This window comes from Temnothorax nylanderi, unplaced genomic scaffold (assembly GCF_030848795.1).
Source record: "Temnothorax nylanderi isolate EJ_2023f unplaced genomic scaffold, tnyl_v1.0 TNYL_tig0096_pilon, whole genome shotgun sequence".
Lineage (NCBI taxonomy): Eukaryota > Metazoa > Arthropoda > Insecta > Hymenoptera > Formicidae > Temnothorax > Temnothorax nylanderi.
The window spans coordinates 20,329-47,303 of NW_027249158.1; the positions used below are offsets into that span (position 1 = coordinate 20,329).

Consider the following 26,975-nt stretch of genomic DNA (forward strand, 5'->3'; position numbering starts at 1 on the left):
GAAGTTACATATTTTATATTTTGTGCGTAATATATATAAATATATATGAATATATTAAGAGTTTGCTCATTATTCTTAGGACAAAGTGTTTATTCCAGGATATATTAACAAAATATTTTTGCATACAATGTGGTTTTGAATTAAAATACCAATAATCAACTGATCTGTTTTTGACTTATAAATTTACATGATTTTGAACATTTTTAAAATACAAGTGTATAAATATTCTATTGCTAATGCGTATAATATGTTTTATTACTAATATATTTTATATAAAAATAGCTAAATTATATATTACTAATAAGGCATTGTTGAATTTTAATATATTGTTGGGGGTGGGTATATTCAAATAATATTACAAGACAGCATTATAAGAATAACATAGTTTTTCATTAAAAATAAATCAATTCTAAATAAATGAAGATATTATTTCGCATCACGCGTTTCTGAAATACTTGTCTAAACGCACATCTATTAATTTACATTTATAAAATCTGTCTACAAATAAAACTTTTAAATAATTAATTTTTACTGTCTTATACAATCCGTCAAATAGAACATATTTGTCGTTGATTCTTGTTGATATGTTCTAAAATAATGTTCTAAAATAATAAGAATATGATTATATATATATATAATCATATTCAACAAGATGTGTTGTCATATATAATTATATTCAACCAAATCTTGTTCATATAATAAGATTAAGTCGAATATGATTGTATAAAGATAAGATCACATCGCGCCAAATTTTGGATCTGATTATATATTATATAGGCTGTGCGATCCACTTGACGCTATAAATGCTTTGAAGCGTTCTTCTTCTCCTTCTTTCTTCATTGAAACAAAGGAGAAGAGGAATGTTTCGAAGCATTTGTAGCGTCAAGTAGACCGCAGCAATAATCATATAAAATTACATGTTATTTAGATCTTTTCATATCTAATAATGTATTTTTATATCTGACGATATTGTATCCATTTTTTTCTCGGGTGCCGTAATTGTCAGAAATTTTAAGGTGATATTAGATTGGCATATACTTCTAACGCGGTGTTATTGCTGAATTAAATTCCTGTATGAAAGTTAATCAAGTCTCTGTAGTAAAACACTCTGGTGTATACATATATCTGGGAAGCCGCTCTATATATATATATATATATATATATATCTATCTATATATATATACCACATGAAAACATACCAAAGGATACGATACCGATCAAGATGCCATCGGCAACTAGTGTGCCACTGGAATCCCCCTGTTAAAATAGTATATGCAATTAATACACGTAATTGATACATTATTATTCGTCAAAATTTCTTGTTGTTATACACCGTATATTTAACAATAACTATGTTTTTAAATGTTTTTGTAACAGTTATCTAATTACGTTTTTCGAGAGTCTGTGTGCTTGATTGAAAATTCCTATTGATGACATTAAAATTGCTTTCATAAAAGAAAACGATATTATAACATTATTTATAAAGAAAATAGAATATAAATATGGAAAAATAATTATGTAAATTTTTTTCAAAATGATTAGTTATTAGAATGACAAAAGTTTTTCACTTTTTGATATAAACTCGTAGATTTAACAGCCATTATTTTTTAAATAAAATTTTCTCTGTAATGTTATAATGGTACAATTATTATTGCATATATTATTTTAATTTATATTTACATATATTTTACTATAGGTACTTACGTTGCTTATTCCTTCACCCTGTACCGTAAGGGTTATACATATTTGAGTTTTTCATCACATTTATCAAATAATCGTCACACACAAGTAATAATATTAAATAATCATTAAATAGTTACTGTGATATTAATATATTTATAAAGCTGAAAAATATATTTTTAAAGCTGAAAGGAAGAAAGGAATCGAAAATAAATTTGATATGTACAGAGAGGTACAACTTTTACAATCAACTCGAAACACATGTTGGGCTCGAAAGGATATAACATGCGATTGAATTTATAATAAGCATTAGTATTGCATTTTTACGTGATGCGCTACTATCGCAAGGTGTTACACTATATTGTAACTATGATTCATTAAACATATATATTCTGTCTATCATCATAAGAGATAAGCCTTTCCCCAACGCTCTCGTCTAGGTTATATATAATCCATGAACATTATATGTGGTCTATGATAAATAATTGCGTTTAACAATAAAGCTCCATTTTAATTAAAATAATCCTTATTTATTACTTAACGTTTTATTATTAATATTTTTGTGCTTATAAACAAAACTCTTGTCTGGATAAAATTAAATAATGTCGTTAATCTTGTTTTTCTATTATCACGTGAAGCTCCATATACAGAGCGTCCCAGTTTAACTTTTGCACCGTAATATCTCGGGAACCGATAATTTTATTGAAAAATATTTCAGACAAAAGTTGTTCAAATTAATTAGTAAAAAAAGATGATACAATAAAAAATTGGACTTTCTACTAAAGAAAATCAAGTTGGGTCTTATTGGGTCTAAAGTGGGCGCCGGACCTAAAATTTAGTCAGCTTATTTGATGACCCCCTCTAAATTATACAACTTTTGTCTGAAACATTTTTCAATAAAATTATCGGTTCCCGAGATATTACGGTGCGAAAGTTAATATGAGACATTCTGTATATTCAAATTGCATTAGCATTTTAGCGAGTTCAGTTGGACGCACCAGTGCGCACTCAATGCACATTAAAGCCGTCGTTCACAAATCAATATAAAGTATATATTTAATATAAACAGGTTAAGTCACGAAATCCTCAATATTCTTTATTGAATTATTTGGTAAAATATATGTATTGGGCATTTTATCAGTCGAAATATTTGCATTTTAGTTTAAGTATTAGAGATTAAATCAGTGGACAACTACTTTAATGTGCACTGAGTTTGCATGGTGCGTCCAACCGAATTCGCTATTAGTTTTGCATAAACTTGTGTAATGCTCAAAAGAACGCTTTCTCTGGTTTTATCATATTTATCAATTTTGCGAAGGTCAGATATAAGTCAGATTCTTTTCTGACTGTGATCCGATTATGATCACTGCTACTGTTTAACGATATCCTTATCATTCAAAATATTTTGGGAATAAATTTTTTCCCCTAAAATACCGATGGTCTGCCATTCAATATGTTTTATACGATTTATAAATCTGTACGATCTGATGATTTATAAATTGTACATTTCCAAAATACAACAAATATTTAATTAATATAAATAATAAATATATAGAAAATCGTTAATCTTATAAAGATATCAATATTATAAGATAGGAATACATGACTTTTTCGTTTACCAGGTTATTTTTAGCGTTTCGTAAAAAAATATACAGTATATTAGACGAATATACAGTAAAATATGACTAAATATAAAAGATACCTCATACTAATTACACTTCCATATCACATATTATTAGAAATAAACAAAAGGATGGCATGTGTTCTTAATAAAGAGAAGCAATAATAAAACTTTTTAAAACATGTCTTATTAATACACATGTGTAACTGAATTTTATGATACATTATTAATATAGTTTTAACATACGGTAGCAAAGATGTTGCAGTTAAAATCAAAATTGTACTAAAATAAGTAAATATAATTTTATATCTGCTTTTTGTACCATATTAAAAATTAATTGAATTTACATACATAAAATCTAATCGTCAATGTTAAATATATTTATACAGCCTTATTACAATCTTAGTTTAATTAATTTTTTGTTAGAGGTGATCGAGGTCTATACAAATTGGCAAGATATTATTTTATATATCAAGAAGTTTCTGAGATACTCTAATTTAATCCGACGCGCATACAGTCTGCTTACAAATAAAATTTTAATTCTTTATATAATAATACAATTTGTTAAATAAAAGTTGTTAGTCGTTGATATTTGCCGTTACATTTTAAAACAATAAATACACACAGTAAAAAAATGTGTGTTAAATATAATATAAATCACATGTCTCAAACGGTCCACTCAAATTTTTGTGTTAATTTTACATAATGTGAATATGTCAAATTATGACACAAATATTATGTCCATAATTTAACACAAAATAAAGAAAAGTTTGATGATATGTGAACGAAAATTTTATGTACAACAGATATCTGTATAATGTTAAATATAAATGAAAAGGATATTTTTTTAACAAAACTACATTATTTTTATGTTAACCTTACGATTAAATATAAAATGTGTTATTTTAACATTTGATTTACTTAAATATGAATTTAACACAAAAAAATCAGTAAACATAATCAAAATTAGTTAAATTAACACATAAGTATGTTACATTTTTAACACAAAAACTTTAACAAGGTCCATTTTTAACAAAAATACACAAAATTTTTTACTGTGCAGTAATTGTCAGAAATTTCAGAAAGACATTCGATAGATGTATAGTTCTAATACGGTATCAGATCCCTGTGTAGTACTTAATCCACGATCGATAGGAAAATACTCTGGTGGATACGTCAGGGGCACCTGCGCCGCATGGGCCATAACTGTACGACATCAGACCAACTAATTCGTTGTTAGCAACAAGTGGACCACCGCCGTCACCCTATCGAATAAATCCATTTAATATTAAATAAAAATATATGAAAGTTCTCTTGAATAAAATCAAATAACATTAACAAATTTAGCAATAACAGACAGACGTGATAATTAGCGCGTTATATAATTTATTATAATCTTGACCAATTAAATAAGATTAGCGTACGTTTCGTGTTGTTCCATTTAATATTGCTTGACACTTGCCAGGATTTTTTATTCACGCATAATTTGTCTGAACTCAAAAATTCTATAAGTTATATAGCAAATTCTTGTTGACAAAAGCGCGTAATATTAAAACTTTCTGCTTTAGTAAGAAGCAGAAAGTTGTAATAACGTTTATCAAAATTGTCACTGAGTTCTCGGAAAAGATATTAAAACGACAAAAATTTCTATTATCACTCTCCTACGTCAAATCACAGCGATAAAGCGATACTTAGAATCAAGTAAATAGGAAATGTGCCAATATACGGTCGGGTTGGATTTTTTGTGTTTAATAATATTATTCACGTGAATTTGCTGAAGATAGAAGAAATGTAATCACATAATTAAATTGATAATCAATTTAATTAGGATATGTTGCGAAAAATATCCTATCACTCCAGCCAGAGTTGAAATCTAATTCCTATTATCCAAGACGGAAGTCTTTATCAATTCGACCACTGAGGTATGTGGTAACATTTATCGCAATAATCTATAAATATTAAAGAGAACGTATTTAAGGCAAACGTGTAAAATCATATTATCGTTATATAATTGTTTTAAGACTGATAGTAACGGTGCGTAGTTTGCTATAAGCGAGAAAAATGTACATAAATTTACGTAAATAATATTATTAAGCACAAAAGATCCAGCTCGATAGTATATTGGCACATTTTCTATTTCCTTGATTGTTTATCGTAATTGGTCATGGCTGACTTAATATTAATATTAATAAAGCGATAGTTATTGTGTTATCCTTTTGATGAACTTGTCTTTTTTTGATCATGTTATAATAACAGACTAAATATCACGCGCCGTTTATTTTATTTTATAGTTACTTACGTAACACGCTCCTTCATTTTCCATTGTGAAGGTACATAGGTGGGTCGCCTTGACGTGTTCATACCTGCTACATAACTCGTGGGAATATCCCCTCAATATAATTTCTTGCAAGCGATTAGGGATTGGACCGTTCAACTAAAAAAATTGTTAATTTATTTAATATTTTATCTTATAAAATTTATGTCCGATTATCGTCATAATTTTTACAGAGCATTATTTTTGTATTTTATGTAAACTTCTTTAATCATTTTATTAGTATGTATCTCTATTGTTAATCGTAGAGACAATGTATGAAAAAAGCCTGATATATTTACCCAGAGTTGTCCCCAGCCAGTAGCTAAGACGGGATAACCATCGAAATTGCGATCTACAGTTGGCAAGGCAATCGGCTGAACTTTATCGTTAAACGTGATGGTGTTCAATGTTTGGATTAAACCAATGTCATTAATACGTAGCAATTTGTTGTAACCAGCGTGTACTATCAAATTTATCGCTTGATATATAACCGCATCATCTGTGACAAGGTAATTGCTTCCAACGGCGACATATACTTTATAAGGATTCTTGAGGAATCTAACGGTTCATACAAATAATAATTTAATATATTGTAATTTGATATAAAATTCAACCTATGCGATATAAATGCTTAAGAATATAAGAACAATATTATTAATACAAACTGAATAAACCGCACATCTCAAAATGCCAAAAATTATCGCTACTCAAATATTTTTTAAAGTATTAAATTGTGTGTGTACAAAATTGCATGGATTGGCAACACCGTAGCTATGGGACAATTTCATCACTTGGATACAATTATTTGAATAATGAAAACTTGTTATTTATAAGTTTCTTGAATTAAAGTGAACGTCTTTTGGTCACTACCTATAGTCTTTAATTTTACGCAAAATTTTCTCATAGTTCTTTTTCTGATGATTTGAAAAGTATCGATTCTTTCTTCGGCTGCCATTGCTTGCACCACTTTAGATAACTGTCATACTGATAAGACTGAAACGTACGACCAGAGCGCGCAATCTGTCACAAACACGTTAAGCGTTGTAGATTTGTGACATTACCTGTCGATCTTGCCGTATTCATTGAGCAATGTTTTTAATCCATGTAATTCCATCAAAATTTATATTTTGTACGCGATTATATGTTCAAATAAGACACTCAATTAAAGCACTTGGACAGAACAAGAATGTACATACCCAACAATACATTTGGCACAGGTGATAATGTAATGTTCACTAATGATGGCTCCACCACAAAAATGGGATCCACCATGTACTGGATCATTCCTCAATGACACCTGATAAGGATACGCGCCATCCAGAGTATCATTGCCGCCGGTGATTTGCGGACCTGGCAAACCTATTGATCAGAAGAATTTTTATTTTGCTAAAGGTTTCTCGCTAAAAATTTCAGTTCAGAATTAGCTATGAACCGTTTATTTTTGTCCTACTCCAAAAAAGTAATAAACATCAAACGAGATTCGAACAGCAAATGTTTCTAGAAAATTTTTTTGCATTTCGGACTTGCCATTACTTAAAAGATAAGTGTTAAATTTATCAAATAATCATCACGTTATCGACGCTTGCGCAAAATAATAAGTTAGAAAGAAGAATTTAAAAAGTAAGATTGGTATAAATTTTTTTTTGAGATTTACATATTATTTGGAGCGTGTCACGGGCGCAATAAAAAGATTAATAAGCGTAATATTGTTATGGTAAATATACCACTTACCGTAGGCAGTGAGCGCCAGACACGCGATTATGAGACCAGCGACAGCATTCATAGTGATAAGCACTGTGGTACATTGGACATGTTATCTTCAATTTATATCCTATACTGTAGATTGAAATCACTGTTTGGTATTCAGGTTTATCTAAACGTACCGATAGGAAGTATAAGAACAAACTAGTATACGCCATTAAGTACTTATATTGATATCTATAAACGGACTGTATTAGTGACAAACACTTTGTTAAACAGACATTTGATCATATAATTTTTATTAAATTTTGTAATAATATATAGCAATAATTGAAGCATAACTATTCATAAAGACACTTATGAATTTCCTCATACATCTTCCTATAAGAGAAAATTATTAATATATTCAATTGAATGGTACAGATATTGTGCTAGATTTCGCTCTTGTAGTAAAAAGATTTGTATTACTTTTGAAAAAGAGAATCAGCAACGCTGCGTTTTTTTAAAGATGTTTCTTCATAAATTTCTCATATCATACCTTATACATAATTTTTTTTTGTAGAAATGCATATATTAATTTATCGATTTTTATGATAAATTAGCGTTAACTATACATGATGTTGAGTATAGCAAGGAATATATTTGATTTGACTCGATTTGATAATAAGAATGTTACGGATCAAAGTTGATATATTGTATTGAAATAAGAGCAAAAATATTTTGTTGCGTATCTACTAAAAACTAAATTATATAAGAAAAGGAACTTCTTGATTTTTAAAATAACACACTAATAACACATGTGTACATTCTTAATATTAAAAAACTTTGTAATTTATTGAGGCTTTGATGCAATTCATTGCTTAAAAGAATCAATTTCAAAATTAATTAAAATACTATCTTATCTCTTGATAGCCTTTTTAGATTATTATATATACATTTTTAGCTGCTGAGCTATATAAAAATTCGCAATTATTAACCTATATATATATTATAAGTATAGGCAAATTTTGTGTGTGTGTATACAATATATATAAAAGATTTGTCTGTAATACTTATAAAAAATTGTTGAATAACTGCCGCTTGCAAAACTACAACTAATTAAAATAATGATAATTAATTTTTTGAGCGCGATTGAAACGGTTGTTTTATCAGTCTTTTTTGAAAAGATATTTGTAATTCATGATTATCACTTGTTTGTAAAATAACATTATTTTATCTATCAATATAAAAGTTTAGATTAGTTATCTCCGATTGCAATTTATGATAACGTTAACAAGGAAATTTTTTTAAATAAAGAAATAATTGCAATACATTTTGCGGTATAATTCTAATATTTGTTAAAATATCCAGTAAAGTCGTACGTAATTTATAATATATTAAATTATGTTATATTAAATTAATAATATATAAAATAAATTATAATTAATATCGCGATTTGGTCCTGAGAGTAACAACGCGGTTAGTAATGCGTACAAATATACCAGAAACTCTGATTTATTTTTAATTTTTGATTTACAAAGACGTTCCGTTACGTTTCGGCTCCGCATTGAGCTATCCTCATTGTCAGTAGTATACCAATAAAATTAATAATTGCTCACGTTCTCCTTCTTAAGTATATAATTATTTTATTTCATTATTCAGTATTAATGTACTCAGCGAGCCAATCCGTGAAAGAAGATGTCCGTGTATACACGTCCGGGTATCCGACTGCGCATGGTCGAACAAACGAGGCAAGGCCGATTTGAATACCATTAGCAACGAGCGGACTACCAGAATCACCCTAAGAAAGACATTTATTAGAAATGACGCTGCAGCGTTTGATGCCAGAATAGAATAATTTCTAATCTATGCTTTTAGAATATAGAATTCATAATAAAAGACACACACACACACACACACACACACACACACACACACACACACACACATGTACACACAGAATTTGCAATAGGTACAATTTAAACTCTTTTGGAAAGGTATATGGAACAACGTAGATTAATTGAATTTTCAATGGCTCATTAAATTTGACAAGCCTGCACAATTAGTCATTTTTAATGACAGCACGTGTCTATCAAATTAAAATTAATTAGTTAATTATATATACAATCATAATTAAATTATAATATCAAATTATAATTATGTCATATATACTAATAATTTATTATAATACTATATATATTTTTTATTAGTTAAGATTATTTATTCATACTCACATGGCATGCTCCTTGGCCATATTGTGAAAATGCGCAGATGTGACTGTTCCTCACATTCAAGAATGCAACTTTGCACTTTAATTGCGAGTAAACTTGCAGGTTGAGTTTTTGAAGTTTATCAGGTATTTTGCCTAAGTACTGTAAAAATAATCGAAGAACTATAAGTCGCGCTTGAAGAAAAATGGAGAGATATATTTCAATATATATAAATATATATGTATATATATCACATTTAGTGACATAATGATTCGACTAAAAGCAACATTTCACGTAATAGTCATATATTATTCTACAAATGCGAAGGAGAAGTTTAGATTATTTATTAAGATAATGCGCTTCTTTAACTAGCCATTTCTTTTACCTCGAGTCTTCCCCATCCTGTCAGAAAGCAAGGATCGCCAACTAGGACCGAATTCGTTTTTGCAACCGAGATTGGTTGCACTAATTTATTATATTCTATGTCCGTTTTAAGGCGGAGCAAGCCAATATCATTGCGGATTAAAAGCAGATTAAAGTCAGGATGGATAATAGCTGCTTCAGGCTTGTAAACATCACCGGATTCACTCAATAGGTTTGTGCCAGCGTGAACTGTTACGTCTTTGAGATCATCGGGATCGGTAAATCTATGTTACGCAAAAGATCTAAATTACAAGATTTATACATTATATAAATTAATATTGTGCTGTTACTGTTTGAATTAAATTCAATAAATTAAAAAAAATTAATAGAAAATAAGGAAAGAAAATGTATTTGGGGCATGACAGATTTAAGTATTTATGTGTCTAAAAGTTTTTCAAAGAAAATTGAAAAGTTTAAAGATCCAAATAATTAAACATCGGCGGAGTCAAGTATTGAGAGTTCGGGTATTGATTTTAAAACATAAGATTTTAAAACATTATCTTACATTTTACATAAATAATGATACGTACCGCGTAAGACAGTGAGCCGCTGTAAGAATGTAACGTTTAGCGATAATAGAACCGCCACAGAAAAGACTGTTTTTCAGTCTCAGAGACACCATGTAAGGATGCGCTCCGACTAAAGCATCAGTCCCACCGACAATGTGAGGATCCAAGGCTGAAAAGATTTTTAACCGCATTGTTAATTTAATGCACAATTTTTGTGACAAACTTTTACTTAAATATTTTTCTTGAGATTATATGTATAATGTATACATCATACATCTATTCTCAAAAATTTGCAAGCAAAAACAAAATCTAGGATAATATCATTTATTTCTTTTAACATGAGATTAAGTAAAAAGTGCGAAGTCTTTGGAAAACATATACTTCGAAAAAGAATTAAATTATTTCTCATCTCAATATAATTTTAAATTTTTAATAAAACAATAAGATAAGAATATAAATTATTGTTATTGATTACTTTTATATTATCGTTGATTTTTCTATTTGTGTGACAGAATTGTAGAAAATCGTAAAAATGCAATAAATTTAGAGACGTAATAAAACTATAAATTTAGAAAAAAAAATAATCGGATAAATTGTATAAAATAATCGGAAAAATTTAAAAACAAAATGCTATTATACTTTGCGGGCTTTGCACCTGCGGAAAAAATAATAGATAGAAAATTAAATATTATTTGCTGCATTTTATTTCCTATACTTGATTGTATAAATTTTTACAAATGTGTAAAATATGTTTATACAATTTTTACAAATATTATTTTAATTTTAATGAAGTAATATATAGACAAATTAATAAACGGCGATACGAGTCAGGCGTGGTACGTGGTGCGCAAGCAAGCGCAAGTAAAGAAATTAATATATATAAAAGTTATTTCGCTACATTTATATATTGAGGTTTATATGTATATATATATATATATATATATATATATATATATATACATATAAACCTCAATATATAAATGTAGCGAAATAACTTTTTTATTCATAGAGTTATGGAAATATTTACATCAATTACGTCATGATTTGCATCACCATAAATGAAATCAAGGATTTTTTTTCGTGTTCTTATTCCGAATACACCAAAAATAAACCGGCTTCATCGCTGATTAATATATTACGCGTAAAAATGTGTTACTTCGCATTTTTTGTCACTTACCATGACTAACCGCCGTTAAACAAGCGATCAAGAAACCAAAGAATGCTTGCATTGTGAGAGATTAGATACTACTGAAGAGAAAAAGCTGCTTCATATATATATATATATATATATATGTGTGTGTGTGTATGCAATATTACATGCATGTGATTACGTAAAAGTCAGATTTCAAAGAGTAGATAATTTCGATTAGATAAAAATTTTGAGAGCGCATAAATATCAATTTAATCAGAGATATAGTTTGGAATCTTATTTGTATACTGTATAATATAACTGATGGCGTAAAATTCTTCTGTAAATACTTAACTTTATGCATTATGTCAACTTTTCAGTTTACTAAAAGATTTATATAATCATTTATTTCTATTCTCTTCTCTCTTTATTTTATTTTCTCTTCTCTTTCACCGGACCTCTTTTCATTTATAATATTTATATTACAAAGGATTTTTCTTTGCTAAATTTGTCAAATGTATTTATAACAATATCACGCATACTTATGAATTTTGCAGTAACGTAATTAATTTGATATTGTCCAACGGAAATGTGAACCAAACGAAAACATTAGTTTCTACATCAAAACAACAAAAACGATTGATTTGTTATTATTTTGTTATTTGCATTGGTAATTTATTTAACTGATAGGAAAAATAATACAGGAAATACATTTTGCAGACATAATTTGCTCAAATTATATTAGTAATTAAATTATAAATCTTGTAAAACAAAATGGCATTCTAATAAACATATTAAATAATATCTTTTACTTCTTTAAATGCGCATTGATCCATACTGTAAAATTGGATACTCCTGCGAAACCTTTTAAATGTGGACCTCTCATTTCAAAATTGAAGGACAAGAGTCCAATTTGAGTTCCATTGGCTACTAAAGGGCTACCAGAATCAAACTGAAACGAAAATGCGATTATTAATAATAAAATATTAATATTATAAATAACAATAAATTGTTTACTATTGCAAATTATTACTATAATAATTTCAGTATTAAGTTATAATTAAAATCGGCATATTATTAGATGCTATTAATGTAATTTTTTATATTATTAATATTCTTTCGGTGTTGTAACTTAAACATATATGTATCAATTCGTTTTATAATATTAATAATTAACAATTTACGTAGAACCATCCTTCTTCATCTGTTGTCAAACCACAAATCACTCCCAAATATCTCGCGCCCCCGCAGCTGCCCAGCGTATAAATTATGAACTTAACTTCTGCCAAGTTATTGAAAGGAGTATCAGTATGATCAGGCTACAAAGGATAAATGCAAATTTAGATAAATGACATTCGAAGGAAATGACGAACAATAAATAATTATTACAAAAGTTTGTCACTTGTTACTTTAATTTGTTATATATATATAAAAAGAAAATAATTAATTTTTCTAAAAGTGCCTTATTCTTAGACATTGAACTAGAAAATTCTTAAATTATGAGTTCGATATTACCTTTGTTTTCCATCCAGATAATGTGCACGGCTTAGAAAAGAGATTCTCATTGCTTGTCATAAAATTTATCGGTTGCACTAGCTTGTTGTATTTGATAGGAGTTTTAAGATGAACTAAGGCGATATCATTATCATACAGTCGAATTGTGTCGTAATCTTCGTGGATGCTAACACTTTCTATGTCATAAACATCTCCTAATTCGTTCAAGAAGTTTGTTCCGACATGAGCTTTTAGCTTATCCAGCTCATTTTCCAATCTAATGAGATAAAAAAAGCATATATAAGTATGTATATGTATGTATACTTAGTTTCACATATTATGTCCATTTGACTTATTAAAAGACTAGTTTTATAATTATATTTCACTAATACGGTATTGACATAGATTTAGGATGTGTAACATACCTTACGACACAACGTGCTGTGGTTAATATGTTACGATTATTAAGGATAGATCCACTGCATCCGTAATATTTGCCGCGATATTTCAATGAAACTTGATATGGAAATTTGCCGACGGGAGCATCTTTATGAAGGTACGGATTTCCTTATTGAAAAAATAAATTAATTATGTTAATATACGAGCGAACTAATATCTATTACATTACGACATATATATATACTTTTAACAATAACAGTAAAACAATTGTGGCAATTTTACGGCTAACAATAAGTGAGCTGTTCGGGAAAGTTATAGATTTATTTTGAATAGAAATCTTTTATTTAAGGAAAACATTTTATCGTTCTCGTCACATTAGTTTTTCATTTTAAAGTTATACGTATTTAGAGAATATAGAGAATATAGAAAATATGTACGTATTATTTTATATCTGTTTACATAAATAATTAATTGGCGACAAAAGTTGTTGATATTTGATGGAAATTGAGATGATTTAAGAAATAGGTACGATTAATTATTTCTACAAGTATGTATGTTTATATTAAATATACATACATTAATATTTACAAAAGCTATAAATGCTATACAACGAATATTAATGGTACTATTATTTATTAATAATTTTGCATATGTTGGGAAGTAATTGTGCTTCATATATGTAGTATCAAAAAAACACATTGTGCTTTTTCTCTCCTTTATATATATATCATATATAATATATATGAAAGTTAAGGTGTAGTTACAAAAGAATGAATAGTTCACGAGATATTTTATATGTTTGCGTGTTATATTTTGTGTGTGTGTGTGTGTGTGTGTGTGTGTGTGTCTGTCTACTTATCTTTATCTCTTTATTACAATGAAATATTTATATAAATAGTTTATAAATTCGTACCTTGAGTGGCGTATGCCAGAGCGATAAATACAAGACAAGCTAACGCACGCATCCTTGGCTGCAGATTTGATGTCTGAAACTGAAGCAAATAGGGGTATTTATATTATGTTTCTAAAGGAGTTGAAATAAAAATATTTATCATGTGTTTGTGATATCTTTCTAAATTTTGCTCAACATGGTATCGTACTATAAAACATTGATATTTACAGTTTACATTATGCATTTCTTAGAAAAATTTGTATTTACGTCCATTTATTTGGTGGTAGTCTCATGGTCAATTTGCTCTTATCGATTACTATATTCGAGTCTACGGTATTAATAGATTGCGTGTTACATGCTTAGACGCGGTCAACGTGAATCTTGCAAAAAGAATCTTATAAAGACCTACAAATCTGTCTGGTCAGAATCGAATAGACTTATAGATAACAAATAAGAAAAGAAATTTTATTTGTGAATAAGAAATACATCTTTAATAGAATCTCGAATACAAGTTGTTTGCATGTTAAGAGAATAAATATATCATTTAATGAGTATTGTATTAAACACTTTGACTGCCATGTTAGCCATGTTTGTCGCGTGAATTTTTGCAAGGTTCCCGTAAACTTCTGTAAATATTGTGGTATATGTATATTTAATATAAACATATATATACCTCTAAAAATAATTAATTATTTAAACATGATATTTTTTACAAAAATGTCAGACACCAATAACTTTAATCGCGAATTAATTAATTGTGTAAACGGATCTAGAAGAATATTTACATCTCTCTACACTGTTTCATACGTGTATTTTAACTTAAGAAATTAATGTGACGCGAACGATAAAATTTGTACTAAATAAAAGATATCTATTTCAAATAAATCTGTGACTTTTCCGAACTAATTTGTGGGTGACACTTTTATTTATTTAAATAGAAATAATTCTGCTAACTATTTATAAAGATATAAAGAGAAATAATAAAATATTATTAAAACACAATATACCAGGAGATAAATGGGGCTAATAAACCGCACACAAGATGTACGTGCTAATAATGTATTACAAATTTATCTTTTTCTTATTCTTTCTAACTAACAACTTGCATCTGCTTATACCTCTTCCACATTTACTCTATTACAATAAATCGACACACATGTCTCACACTATCATTACTCTTTAAAATTAATTTAACGTTTAATCAGGAAAAAAATTAATTTGCTTTACATTTCTATTACTTTTATGCTTTGTTCTCATTTTACAATATAACCAGCACTAGATTTCTTCAATTTTAACATTCTCAATTTTTCCGTTCTTAACGAAAATCGATTTCTTTACAGCCTATATTTTCGTATTATTCTAACATTTATATCATGATTCACCACTCTTAGTGATACATCAAGAGTACAGAAAGGTTTAATCCAGACACTGTGGTATTAATTCTACACGAACGATATATATACGTGACTTGCGAATTTTTATAATCTGACCATATTTCATCGATTTAGTTTGTAAGTGACGGTTTTTGTTTAGCGCGCTGATGATGACCTTATTACAAGTCAAAACTATTATTATTTTAACTTTGTTATATATTATTAGCACGTTCACCTTGCTTGGTTCTTTAGCTCCTTTTATCTCTTTTGTTTTTAACTAAATTTTCGAACTCTTATCTATTATTACAATATACCAGATTTATTTAAGAACAGAATTATTAATTTTTTTATTTTCCTGTTTATATCTATTTGTCTCAATCATAAAGAGCACTATTATTTCGATCAAATTTGAAACATAAGGCAAATGAGAGCATAATGATGTTATAACGTGTAATGTAAAATACAAAAAGTAACTTTAATATAAATATAAAAGTGAATTACAAACGTAGCTGTCTTAGGTCGAGACCCTATTCAATGTAACATTTAACAATCTGGTTATAATCTTAAATCTAATTAACAATACATAAATAAAGGGAAATTGTAATTATGTTCTTAAATTAACGGTTGACGGTGTAGTTGTTAAAAAAGTTGAACTTATTGTGTATCACATAACTGACTGCTGTCGTTTGAATAAAAAGAGATCATGGAATTAGCTAAGAAATTTTACAACTCACGGGTTTTTCGTAATAATGTATAGTTCACTCACCAAATTCACAGTCAATCTCGTGACAGTCACCAGTGTCGGCAGTGTCTGTGTTCTATAACGAGACGATCGAGGAGACGATCCTTTCGAGCCAAGATCAGCGCACCGACTAAACACTTATTGTTAGATTCAATTACAAAGGTGAAATGGATACAGAACAATATCATGAAGCATCGTATGTAAAAGAAATAAAGCTAGTCAATAAATAAAACAGACAAAGCAGGATGTCAGTTGTGTGGAAGTCACTCGATAATCGAAGAATAATCATCACAAAGCTCTAATGTGTCCTTTTGAAGGTTGGTGCCATTCCTTTGTCTTTTAATGTAAAACATTTCGGAGATACTCATTTTAATGTATGTAATAAATTCTCTATATTTAGGATTTTTACGGACATAAATTTTTTTAATTGGGATAACGTTAAAATCATAAATATAGAGAATTTATTACATACATTAAAATGAGTATCTCCGAAATGTTTTACATTAAAAGACAAAGGAATGGCACCAACCTTCAAAAGGACACATTAGATCTTTGTAATGATTATTCTCCTATATTAACGAGAGACTTCCGTATGTACAACTGCCATCTGTTTTATTTATTGACTTGTTTTTATTTATTGACTAGCTTTATTTCTTTCACATACGATAATTTCTCAATAATTTGTTTTATCTTTATATCCTTTTTTTTATTATAGGTACAATTACTTCTTTTTTCTAACTTCTCGGAAAACATTCCCCCTGTAGTGTTCTCTGAATGATTTTTAATAAATTATAAATTTTAGGTGCCTTGTACAGTAAAATGCGCGTTACAGTAGTAGCCTGACTGACCGACCGCTGGGTCGTTAATGATTAATATACGGGCGCGGTTCATCGAAATAATAAAATGTACAAAGAGAAGCATAAGAATTAACTAGATCTTTCTTTTTATTTTATCTTACACTTTTTTTACTAGTTAGATTAATTACACGCCTACAAAGTTTATTATTCCTTGCTAATAAGGAATCAAAGTAAGGAGGAATCAAAATGCAATACACATATATAAATCAAACATTTATCCATTTTTATTACTTTATTGACGGTTAGTGATTTATTATACATTTTTTCCCTATAAATTGCTGATTACTCATTTAAAAAATTCGAAATAATTTTAAGATCTGACGTGATGGAGCAATTTGGAATGCGGTATTGTTTTTTGTGACCGAAGATATATATACGAAACACCCACTCTGATTGAAGTTACTTGACAAAAATTTTTTTTTGTTGGCCTGTGTAATTAATCTAACTAACAAGAAAGTGCAAAATAAAATTAAAAGAGAAATCTAATTAACTCTTATGCTTTTCTTAATACATTTTAATATTTCGATGAACCGCGCCCGTGTTAATCATTATCGATCCAGCGGTCGGTAAGTCCAGGGCTACTGTGACTCAACGAATTAATGTACCTTACCTTACTATACAATACCTTACTATACAGTGTAACCATTTTTTAGTTCTTATTTTTTATTTCGTTTTCTTCTGTCTTTTTCTTTTTTAACCTTATCGATCCAGCGGTCGGTAAGTCCAGGCTACTGTGACCCAACGAATTAATGTACCTTATTACTCAGATAACAAGATACTTCCACAATACTGGTACGGTGAACGTACGTCATACTTTGCGTATCAGTACTGCAATACAATACCTTACTATACAGTGTAACTATTTTTTATTTCTTATTTTTTATTTCGTCTTCTCCTTCTGTCTTTTTCTTTTTTAACCTTCTTATCTGACTTTCCATCTCCGCTGATATAATATCTTTTTCCGCTGATTTTATTATTCTTTTAGAACCTTTTCATCCTTTCTTATGCTTTTCTGAGTATTTTCCTTAATTCTCTTTTTCTGTCCAGGCATTTTTCTATTCCACCATCTCTTTTTCTCCCATTCTCCTTTTCTTTATAATTATCTCATTCTTCTGCGTTGCCCTTGTCGCTTCCTTTTATTCAATCCAAGACGGTTCTAATTCTGTCTCTTCATATTCTGTGTTCTCCAACAGCTCTCTGAATTTTTTAAATATCTTCTTTCGCCCATACTTGTTGCTAACAAACGCTACTCTGAAAGTTGTCCTCATAACACAGAAATAGAATAATTATTTCTTATTATTGGTTCAAAGGAATATAATTTTGAAACAAGAACTTTCATATTTTACTAAACTTTAAAATTTGATAAATAATAGATAAATATGAAGCTGCTTTTATTGTATAAAATAATTATTGTTTGGTGCTTACCGAGGTTTTTCTCCATCCGGATATAAGGTGCAGGCAGAACCAGCGGGAACACCGTCGCGTCGGTAGTTGCAAGTGGTATGGGAGGGGGGGCGTATGTATTATACATATTTAGTGAATTCGATAAAAATTGACAGAATAAGTAAGCCGATGTATTGAATTATTATAAAAAATGTGACACATAATATTTAAAATATTATATAATGATTATTATCTTAAAATAATCTAGTTCTATGCTCTCCTACGCAGTTCTATATTCTTTTTGACATGCACAGATTCTGAATTATAATATAATTTTGGGAGCTAGCGTATAAGTGTCACTTCAATTAAAGATATTATAGTCCGAAATCTTATTTGCATAATACAACTGACCGTGTAGTTTATCTGTAAATATTTAATTTTCTGCATTATGTTTACTCCAAAGCTATTACTAAAAGATTTATATAATTATCTTTTTCCAATTCTACATATTTTCTCTTTATTTTATTTTATCTTTTTTCTCACCGGATCTCTTTTTATTTATATTACAAAGGATTTTTCATTGCTAAATTTGTTAAATGCATTTATAACAATATCACGTACACTTGTGAATTTTGCGCTAACTAATTAATATGATATTGTTTATCGTAAGATAACGAACAAGAATATTAGCTTTTACATAGAAAAAAATCAAACCAATTGATTTGTTATCATTTTGTTACTTGCATTGGTAATTTATTTAATTGATGGAAAAAGCAACAAGAAATACTTATAACAGGAAGTAATATAATTTTGCAGAAATAATTTGCTCAAAATACATATATCAGTAATTAAATTATAAATTATGTAAAACAAAGTGGTATGTTAATAAATTAAATAATATCTTTTAATTCCTTAAATTTGCATTGATCCATGTTATGAAACTTGATACTCTTGTGTGAACGTCTGGATATCCCATTGCGCAAGGATAAAAGTAAGAGACGATTCCAATTTGAGCTCCATTGGCTACTAAAGGGCTTCCAGTATCATCCTGAAATAAAGATGCGATTATTAATAACAAAATGTTAATATTATAAATAACAATAAATTGTTTACTATTGCAAATTATTGTTATAATAGTTTCAGTATTAAGCTATAATTAAAATCGGCATATTATTAGATGCTATTAATGTAATTTTTTATATTATTAATATTCTTTCGGTGTTGTAAAACATAAACATATATGTATCAATTCGTTTTATAATATTAATAATTGACAGTTTACGTTGCACGCTCCTTCTCCTTCACTTGTCAAAGTACAAAGTTGAGTATTTTTTATACCCCACCGTCCCCATAGTCTCTGGCACTTTTCCTGCGGATAAACTCTCAACTCAATTTCTTGCAAATTATTCGAAACCTCTCCATCATTCTAAAAAGGATAAATGCGTATTTGGACATTTGAAAGAAATGACGAACAATAAATAATTATTACATATCTTCTCACTTGTTACTTTCAATTTGTTATATTATATATAAAAAGAAAATAATGAGTTTTTCTTTGAAAAGAGTGCCTTATTTTAGACATTGAACTAGAAAATTCCGATATCATGAGTTCGATATTACCTTTTTTCCCCATCCGGATAACGTGCACGACTTGCCCTCGAGATTCTCATCGCTTGTCATAAGATTTATCGGTTGCACTAGCGAGCTGTATTTCAGAGGAGTTTTAAGATGAACTAAGGCGATGTCATTACCGGTTAAATGATTAACGTGGATGCTAACATTGGCTACGTCATAAGCACGTCCTGTTAGGTTCAAAAAGTTTGTGCCAACATGGACCTTTAGATTATTTAACTGATTTTCCAACCTAACAATAAAAAAAAGAACATATAAGTATGTATATACTTAGTCTTACATATTATGCATATTTGATATATTACAAGACTAGTTTTAGAGTTATATTTCACTAATGAGATATTGACATAGGTTCAGAATGCTTGAATGTAACATACCCTGCGACACAACGTGCTGCGGTTAATATGTTACGATTATTGAGGATAGATCCACCGCATTTATACACGCGGTAATATCTCAATGAAACTTGATACGGAAATTTGCCGATGGGAGCATCCTTTCCACCGATGATATAAGGTGATGGAGCTCCTTATGGACAAAAATAAATTAATCATGTTAATATACGCCGAAATTAATATTTGTTACATTACTACATACACTTTTAACAATAACAATAAAACATTGTGTCAATTTTACGGCTAAGTGAGCCGTAATATGCTCAGGAAAATTACAGATTTATTTAGAATAAAAATCTTTTATTGAACAAAAATTTTATCGTTCACGCCATATTAATTTTTAACGTTAAAGTTACACATTATTTAGAGAATACAGAGATACGTAGTATTTTTGTATATCCGTTTACATAATTAATTAATTGAAGACTGAAGTTATTGATATTTGAAATTTAAGATGTAAGAAGTACTATTTTTTATATAATTAATTATTTTTAGAAGTATTATATATGTATGTTTATATATACATATATGTATATTACATATACGTACAGAAATGTTTACACAAACTATAAATGCTATGAAATGGATATTTATGCTATTACTGATATTTTTGCTTATGTTGGAAAGTAATTATTTTATACTATCTATATGTATTATTAGAAAGACACGTATTATAGTTGTACCTCCCTCTATATCTATCTCTATATCTGTTCATTCAGAGAATTGGACAATTCGTTCAAAAATTAACAAATGGATAATCCGATATTTTTAATCGGAATTATGAAAAGCCGATCAAGATTAGAATAATGTCCAATCAATGATAGCCGGATATAGCCGGATATCATTGATAATTGATCGGCTTTTTAATTATTCCGATTGAAAGTGTCGGATTGTCCGTTTGTTAATTTTCGAACGATCATTTAAACCTGGATTTTTCTTTCAGTGTTCTTTTATTATGGTAAAATATTTATTATAATAATTTATGAATTCGTACCTTGAATGGCGTATGCCAGAGCGATAAATACGAGACAAGCTAACGCACGCATCTTTGCAGATTTAATGTCTGGGACTGTAGCGAATAGATGTGATACGCAATAATTTATATATATTTCTGAAGTAGTTAAAATAAAAATCTTTATCATGTGTTTGTGACACTTTTTTGAATTTTTCTCAACGCGATATCGTGCTACAGAATATTGATATTTACAGTTTACATTATGCATTTCTTAGAAAAATTGGAATTTCCGTTGGTTTATCTGGTGATAGTATCATGGTCAATATCTTGCTCTTATCGCTTATTATATCTGATATTCGAGTCTATAATCGATAGATTGCGTGTCACATGCTTAGAAAGTCAACGTGAATCTTGTAATATAAAGAGATACAAATCTGTCTGCCCATAAATAAATGAGATAAATTGGTTTTCTCTCAAATATAACATAGGATATAGTTGCAATGTATTGCCGCGCACATAACTAAACTGCAGACTTTTAATATTATTTCAAAAAATTTATTAGAAACATTTTTCTAATCAGCAGCTCATATCGATCAATTAAAAGCTATTTGCAATCATAAATGGAACTTTATGCGGATATTTATTATATTATTTATTTACTAAGGCTATGAGAAAGTAAAAAAAATTGTTTTCCGAAAATCGGAAGAGGGCTCCAAAAACGGTCTTATTGACCTTTGGTCTTTACCCGTAAATATTTAACTTTATGCATTATATCCATTCTACAACTAATTAAAATTTATGTAATCTTCTTCTCTTATTCCCTTTTCGGTAATTATGCAGAGATATGGAGCCATTCCCGATTTCAATAATTTTCAGGTATGTTATCATCACCCTAAGTAACCGTCAAAAGGTTTAGGCGATTATTGTTTGTTAAAAAGTTATTAACAAAAAAAGTTTAAGAAATATAACAGTTTGTGTCAGTGCTAAGGGAAGTGTATAGACAGTGCACATGTAGGTGGATTGTACGGTTCGGGTTTTTAACTTTCCACACGAACCGAGGTCCACCCCTGCTTGCAGGAGGGAGGAGACGGTAGCCCCTTTCCCGCCTACATGTGTACTGTCAAATAAATAATTATATATAATATTATATAAGTACACTGCCGTTCAAAAGTTTGGAAGCACTACTTTTTTAAGAAAAACAGTGCTAATAGATATTTCCAAAGAAAAATGTCATAAGAGAAACTGTACTGTCTGTTTTAATTTCAACTCAGTATTATTTGTTACTAATTATTTTCCAGGGAAGTAGTTTATTTAAAGAATTTTACAGAGTAAACATGCTATGCTACTGTTCTGTTGTGAAGAAAGAAGAAGTTTTCATTGTTTAAGTATAATCATTATTAAAAATATAATCATTGTTATTTTCATATTTATTAGCACCACTAATTTGTTTTTCTTAAAAAAGTAGTGCTTCCAAACTTTTGAACAGAAGTGTATGTATTATCAGAAAGACGCAGTTGTCTCTCTCTCTCTCTCTCTCTCTCTCTCTCTCTCTCTATATATATATATATATATATATATATCTATATATATATATATAGAGGAAAGTGCCCTATTATGAGACAGGATCCTAATATGAGATATGTTAAGCTAAAAGGCCCTATATAGGCCCTATCTGTTGATCCCACCATGAAAAAACCCCGCCATCTCATATTAGGATCCTATCTCATAATAGGGCACTTTCCTCTATATATCTGTATTTCTCTGTGTTTCTTTATTAAAATATTTAGAATAATTTATGAATTCGTACCTTGAATGGCGTATGCCAAAGCGATAAATACAAGACAAGCTAACACACGCATGTTTAATTGCAGATTTGTTGCCTGGGGCTGAAGCGAATAGATGCATTTATATACGTTTCTGAAGTAGTTGAAATGAAGATATAAATCACGTGTTGTGACGCTTTTCTGAATTTTTTTCAACGCGGTATCATACGATAAAGTAATTGTTATTTATAATTTACATTATGCACTTACATAGATTGATAAAAATGATAGTTTTAATTAAATTTGCACTCTTATAACTTTTCTCAGAACAATTGGGATTTCCGTTCGTTTATCTAGTGATGGTCTCATGGTCAATTTACTCTTATCGATCACTATATCTGACATTAGAATCTGTGATATATCATCAATAGATTGCGCGTCACATGCTTAGAAGTCAACGTGAATCTTACAAAGAGAATCTTGTAAAGAGCTACCAATCCGTCTGGCCGGAATCGAATAGATTTATAGATAACAAATAAGAAAAGAAATTTCATTTGTGAATACATAAGAAATACATTATCCCTAATAGAATCTCGAATAGAAGTTATTTGCATGTTAAGAGAATAAATATCGTATTTAATGGGTATTGTACTAAACACTTTGACTGCCATGTCATCCATGTTTGGATGTTGCATGAATTTTTGAAATGGTCTCGTAAACTTCTGTAAATATACGTAATTTAATATATAAACATACCTATACTTCTGGAAGTAGTTAATTATATAAAACATAATATTTCTTACACGAATGTCACACACCATTAACTTTAATCGCGAATTAATAAATAATGTAAATGGATTTAGAAAAATACTTACATCGCTCCACACCCTCTAATACGTGTATTTTAACGTAAGAAAGTAATATAACTTAAATGATGAAATTTTGATAAATTAAAAGATTTCTATTTTAAATAAATCTGTAACTTTCCTGGACCAATTTGTGGGTAACGGTTTTATTTATCTAAATAGGCATGATTTTACTAAGTATTTATAAAGATATGAAGAGAAACAGTAAAATATTATTGAAACATATAATATACTAGGTTTAGTGATGACTAGAATGAGACTAAAAATGAGATTTCAAATATCAGATAATATCGATTATGCAATAATATTTAGAGTGAATAAGTGTCATTTTAATCAGAGATATAGTTCGGAATTTTATTATACAATTGTAAATATTTAACTTTATGCATTATGTCCATTCTAAAACTGACTAAAGTTTAGGTATATAATATCTCCTATATTATTCCCTTTTCTATCGAACCTTTTTTTATTTATATTTCGAAGGATTTTCTTTTGCTAAGTTCGTCAAATGCATTAATAATATATCACGTAGATTTCTGAATTTTGCGATAACGTAAATAATATAATATAATTTTATCACAGATGAGAATAGCAAACGAAAACATCAGTTTCTACGTAAAATAATAAAAACAATTGATTTGTTATTGTTTTGTTATTTGCATTGGTATATTTAACTGATAAAAACAGCAATACAGGAATTACATTTTGCAGAAATAATTTTGCTCAAATCACATTAGTAATTAAATTATAAATGTTGTAAGACATAATGTCATTCTAATAAACATATTATACATCTTCTAATTCTTCAAATTCGCATTGACCCATGACACGAAACTGGATACTCTTGTGTAAACATCTGGATATCCAAGAGCGCAGGGATTACCGAAGGAGACGATTCCAATTTGAACTCCATTAGCTACTAAAGGTCCACCAGAATCACCCTAAAATAAAGATGCAATTATTAATAATAAAACATTAATATTATAAATAAAAATTAATTGTTTACTATTGCAAATTATTGCTATAATTATTTCAGTGTTAATATATAATTGTAACATATAATTGACACATATTTTTATTGCCTTCAATATCTATAACTTTTTATATTATTAATGTTCTTTTAGTACTGTATAAATAATATATATATTATTTTGTTTTATTATATTAATAAATAAAAGCTTACGTGGCACGCTCCTTCTCCTGATTTAGTCAAAGTGCAGATATGGGTATTTTTCACTCTTTGTTGTACTCTCGCGCATTCTTTCTGCGGATAAACTACCAACTCAATTTCTTGCAAATTATTCGGTGTATTTCCACCAACCTAGAAAGAATAAATGCGAATTTGGATAAATGAGACTCGCAGTAAATGACAAACAACAAATGATTATTACGGAATCTTCTCACTGGTTACACATTTCTAACTTATTATTACATATCATATAAAGAGAAAAAAACATTTTGTTTTAAAAAGAATGTCTCATTCTTAGATATGTGTAACTAGAAAATCCTGTATCATAAGTTTGATATTACCCTTGTAGTTCCCCATCCGGATAACGTGCACGGCTTGCCCTCGACATTACTATCGTTTGTTGAAAGCTTTATCGGTTGCACTCGCGTATTGTAATTGATAGGATTTTTAAGGTGGACTAAAGCGACATCATTAATGAGCAAATAATCATCGTAGTCTTTGTTGACACTAACACTCGCTACGTCATATACATCTCCTGGTACGTTCAAGTAGTTTGTGCCGGCATGAACCTTTAGATTATTTACCTGATTTTCCAATCTAACGATAAAAAAACCATATAAGTATGTATATACAATATATATATTTATATTATGTCCATTTGATGTATTCAAAGACTAATTTTAGAGTTATATTTTACTAATAAGATATTGACATATGTTCAGAATGTGTAACATACCCTGCGACACAATGTGCTGCGGTTAATATATTACGATTATCGAGGATAGATCCACCGCATCTATGCGAGCCGCCATATTTCAATGAAATTTGATACGGAAACTTGCCAATGGGAGCATCTTTACCGCCGACGATACGAGGAGATGGAGCTCCTTATTAACAAAAATATATTAATTATATTATTATACGCGCAAAATAATATATCTGTTACATTACTACATACACTTTCAACCATAACAATAAAACATTGTGTCAACTTTATAATGTTTATAATAATTTATGAATTCTTACCTTGAGTGGCGTATGCCAAAGCGATAAATACAAGACAAGCTAACACACGCATGTTTAATTGCAGATTTGTTACCTGGAGCTCAAGCGAATATAGATGCATTTATATACGTTTCTGAAGTAGTTGAAATGAAGATATAAATCACGTGTTGTGACGCTTTTCTGAATTTTTTTCAACGCGGTATCATACGATAAAGTAATTGTCATTTATAGTTTACATTATGCACTTATATAGATTGATAAAAATGATAGTTTTAATTAAATTTGCACTGTTATAACTTTTCTCAGAACAATTGGAATTTCCGTTCGTTTATCTAGTGATGGTCTCATGGTCAATTTACTCTTATCGATCACGATATCTGACATTAGAATCTGTGATATATCATCAATAGATTGCGTGTCACATGCTTAGAAGTCAACGTGAATCTTACAAAGAGAATCTTCTG

The 26,975-nt window shown here is 28.9% G+C and overlaps 4 protein-coding genes across 7 annotated transcripts; all 4 read right to left on the reverse strand.

Annotated features, from left to right (window-relative positions):
- Window positions 1-3,466: 3,466 nt before the first annotated feature.
- Window positions 3,467-7,501, reverse strand: LOC139775320 (chymotrypsin-2-like). The gene is made up of 5 exons (XM_071711231.1): window positions 7,347-7,501; window positions 6,812-6,974; window positions 5,915-6,173; window positions 5,601-5,735; window positions 3,467-4,566 (listed from the first exon to the last, which is right to left on the reverse strand). The coding sequence occupies exons 1-5, from the start codon at window positions 7,396-7,398 to the stop codon at window positions 4,420-4,422; spliced, it is 756 nt and encodes a 251-aa protein (XP_071567332.1). The 5' UTR covers window positions 7,399-7,501; the 3' UTR covers window positions 3,467-4,419.
- A 97-nt stretch (window positions 7,502-7,598) lies between these two features.
- On the reverse strand, window positions 7,599-16,812 carry LOC139775321 (chymotrypsin-2-like). Of its 3 annotated transcripts, XM_071711233.1 has the most exons (8): window positions 16,491-16,812; window positions 14,373-14,451; window positions 13,486-13,627; window positions 13,082-13,337; window positions 12,751-12,885; window positions 12,379-12,518; window positions 10,459-10,606; window positions 10,011-10,152 (listed from the first exon to the last, which is right to left on the reverse strand). In XM_071711233.1, the coding sequence occupies exons 2-7, from the start codon at window positions 14,422-14,424 to the stop codon at window positions 10,576-10,578; spliced, it is 756 nt and encodes a 251-aa protein (XP_071567334.1). In that variant the 5' UTR covers window positions 14,425-14,451; window positions 16,491-16,812; the 3' UTR covers window positions 10,011-10,152; window positions 10,459-10,575. The 3 variants fall into 3 exon arrangements, with proteins under 3 accessions (XP_071567336.1, XP_071567335.1, XP_071567334.1); XM_071711235.1 differs by lacking the exons at window positions 13,082-13,337; window positions 13,486-13,627; window positions 14,373-14,451; window positions 16,491-16,812 and adding exons at window positions 7,599-9,096; window positions 9,530-9,667 and having other exon boundaries at window positions 9,891-10,152; window positions 12,744-12,881; XM_071711234.1 differs by lacking the exons at window positions 13,082-13,337; window positions 13,486-13,627; window positions 14,373-14,451; window positions 16,491-16,812 and adding exons at window positions 7,599-9,096; window positions 9,530-9,667 and having other exon boundaries at window positions 9,891-10,152; window positions 11,615-12,518; window positions 12,744-12,881.
- A 2,681-nt stretch (window positions 16,813-19,493) lies between these two features.
- LOC139775317 (chymotrypsin-1-like) lies at window positions 19,494-23,625 on the reverse strand. 2 transcript variants are annotated; one of them, XM_071711228.1, is made up of 5 exons: window positions 23,496-23,625; window positions 20,716-20,866; window positions 20,327-20,570; window positions 19,989-20,132; window positions 19,494-19,754 (listed from the first exon to the last, which is right to left on the reverse strand). In XM_071711228.1, the coding sequence occupies exons 1-5, from the start codon at window positions 23,545-23,547 to the stop codon at window positions 19,611-19,613; spliced, it is 735 nt and encodes a 244-aa protein (XP_071567329.1). In that variant the 5' UTR covers window positions 23,548-23,625; the 3' UTR covers window positions 19,494-19,610. The 2 variants fall into 2 exon arrangements, with proteins under 2 accessions (XP_071567329.1, XP_071567327.1); XM_071711226.1 differs by lacking the exon at window positions 23,496-23,625 and adding an exon at window positions 21,728-21,890.
- A 1,329-nt stretch (window positions 23,626-24,954) lies between these two features.
- Window positions 24,955-26,685, reverse strand: LOC139775319 (chymotrypsin-1). Its single transcript, XM_071711230.1, has 5 exons — window positions 26,533-26,685; window positions 26,243-26,393; window positions 25,848-26,103; window positions 25,501-25,638; window positions 24,955-25,258 (listed from the first exon to the last, which is right to left on the reverse strand). The coding sequence occupies exons 1-5, from the start codon at window positions 26,630-26,632 to the stop codon at window positions 25,115-25,117; spliced, it is 789 nt and encodes a 262-aa protein (XP_071567331.1). The 5' UTR covers window positions 26,633-26,685; the 3' UTR covers window positions 24,955-25,114.
- Between the last annotated feature and the right edge of the window lie 290 nt (window positions 26,686-26,975).

Coding starts and splice junctions, on each gene's coding strand:
- LOC139775321 (XM_071711233.1), bottom strand. CDS start 14,424: ATGCGTGCGTTAGCTTGTCTTGTATTTATCGCTCTGGCATACGCCACT. Junction 13,338..13,485: donor ACAGCACGTTGTGTCGTAAG/GTATGTTACACA, acceptor TTATCTCATTAG/ATTGGAAAATGAGCTGGATA. Junction 12,519..12,750: donor ATGAAGAAGGATGGTTCTAC/GTAAATTGTTAA, acceptor TTTTCGTTTCAG/TTTGATTCTGGTAGCCCTTT.
- LOC139775320 (XM_071711231.1), bottom strand. CDS start 7,398: ATGAATGCTGTCGCTGGTCTCATAATCGCGTGTCTGGCGCTCACTGCC. Junction 6,174..6,811: donor TGTGCCAAATGTATTGTTGG/GTATGTACATTC, acceptor ATGAACCGTTAG/ATTCCTCAAGAATCCTTATA. Junction 4,567..5,600: donor AAAATGAAGGAGCGTGTTAC/GTAAGTAACTAT, acceptor TTTATTCGATAG/GGTGACGGCGGTGGTCCACT.
- LOC139775319 (XM_071711230.1), bottom strand. CDS start 26,632: ATGCATCTATATTCGCTTGAGCTCCAGGTAACAAATCTGCAATTAAAC. Junction 26,394..26,532: donor TTTGGCATACGCCACTCAAG/GTAAGAATTCAT, acceptor TTTGTTAATAAG/GAGCTCCATCTCCTCGTATC. Junction 25,639..25,847: donor CCGGATGGGGAACTACAAGG/GTAATATCAAAC, acceptor TATTCTTTCTAG/GTTGGTGGAAATACACCGAA.
- LOC139775317 (XM_071711226.1), bottom strand. CDS start 21,875: ATGATAAAGATTTTTATTTTAACTACTTCAGAAATATATATAAATTAT. Junction 20,571..20,715: donor GCAGCACGTTGTGTCGCAGG/GTATGTTACATT, acceptor TTTTATTGTTAG/GTTGGAAAATCAGTTAAATA. Junction 20,133..20,326: donor TATCCGGATGGGGAAAAAAG/GTAATATCGAAC, acceptor TATCCTTTTTAG/AATGATGGAGAGGTTTCGAA.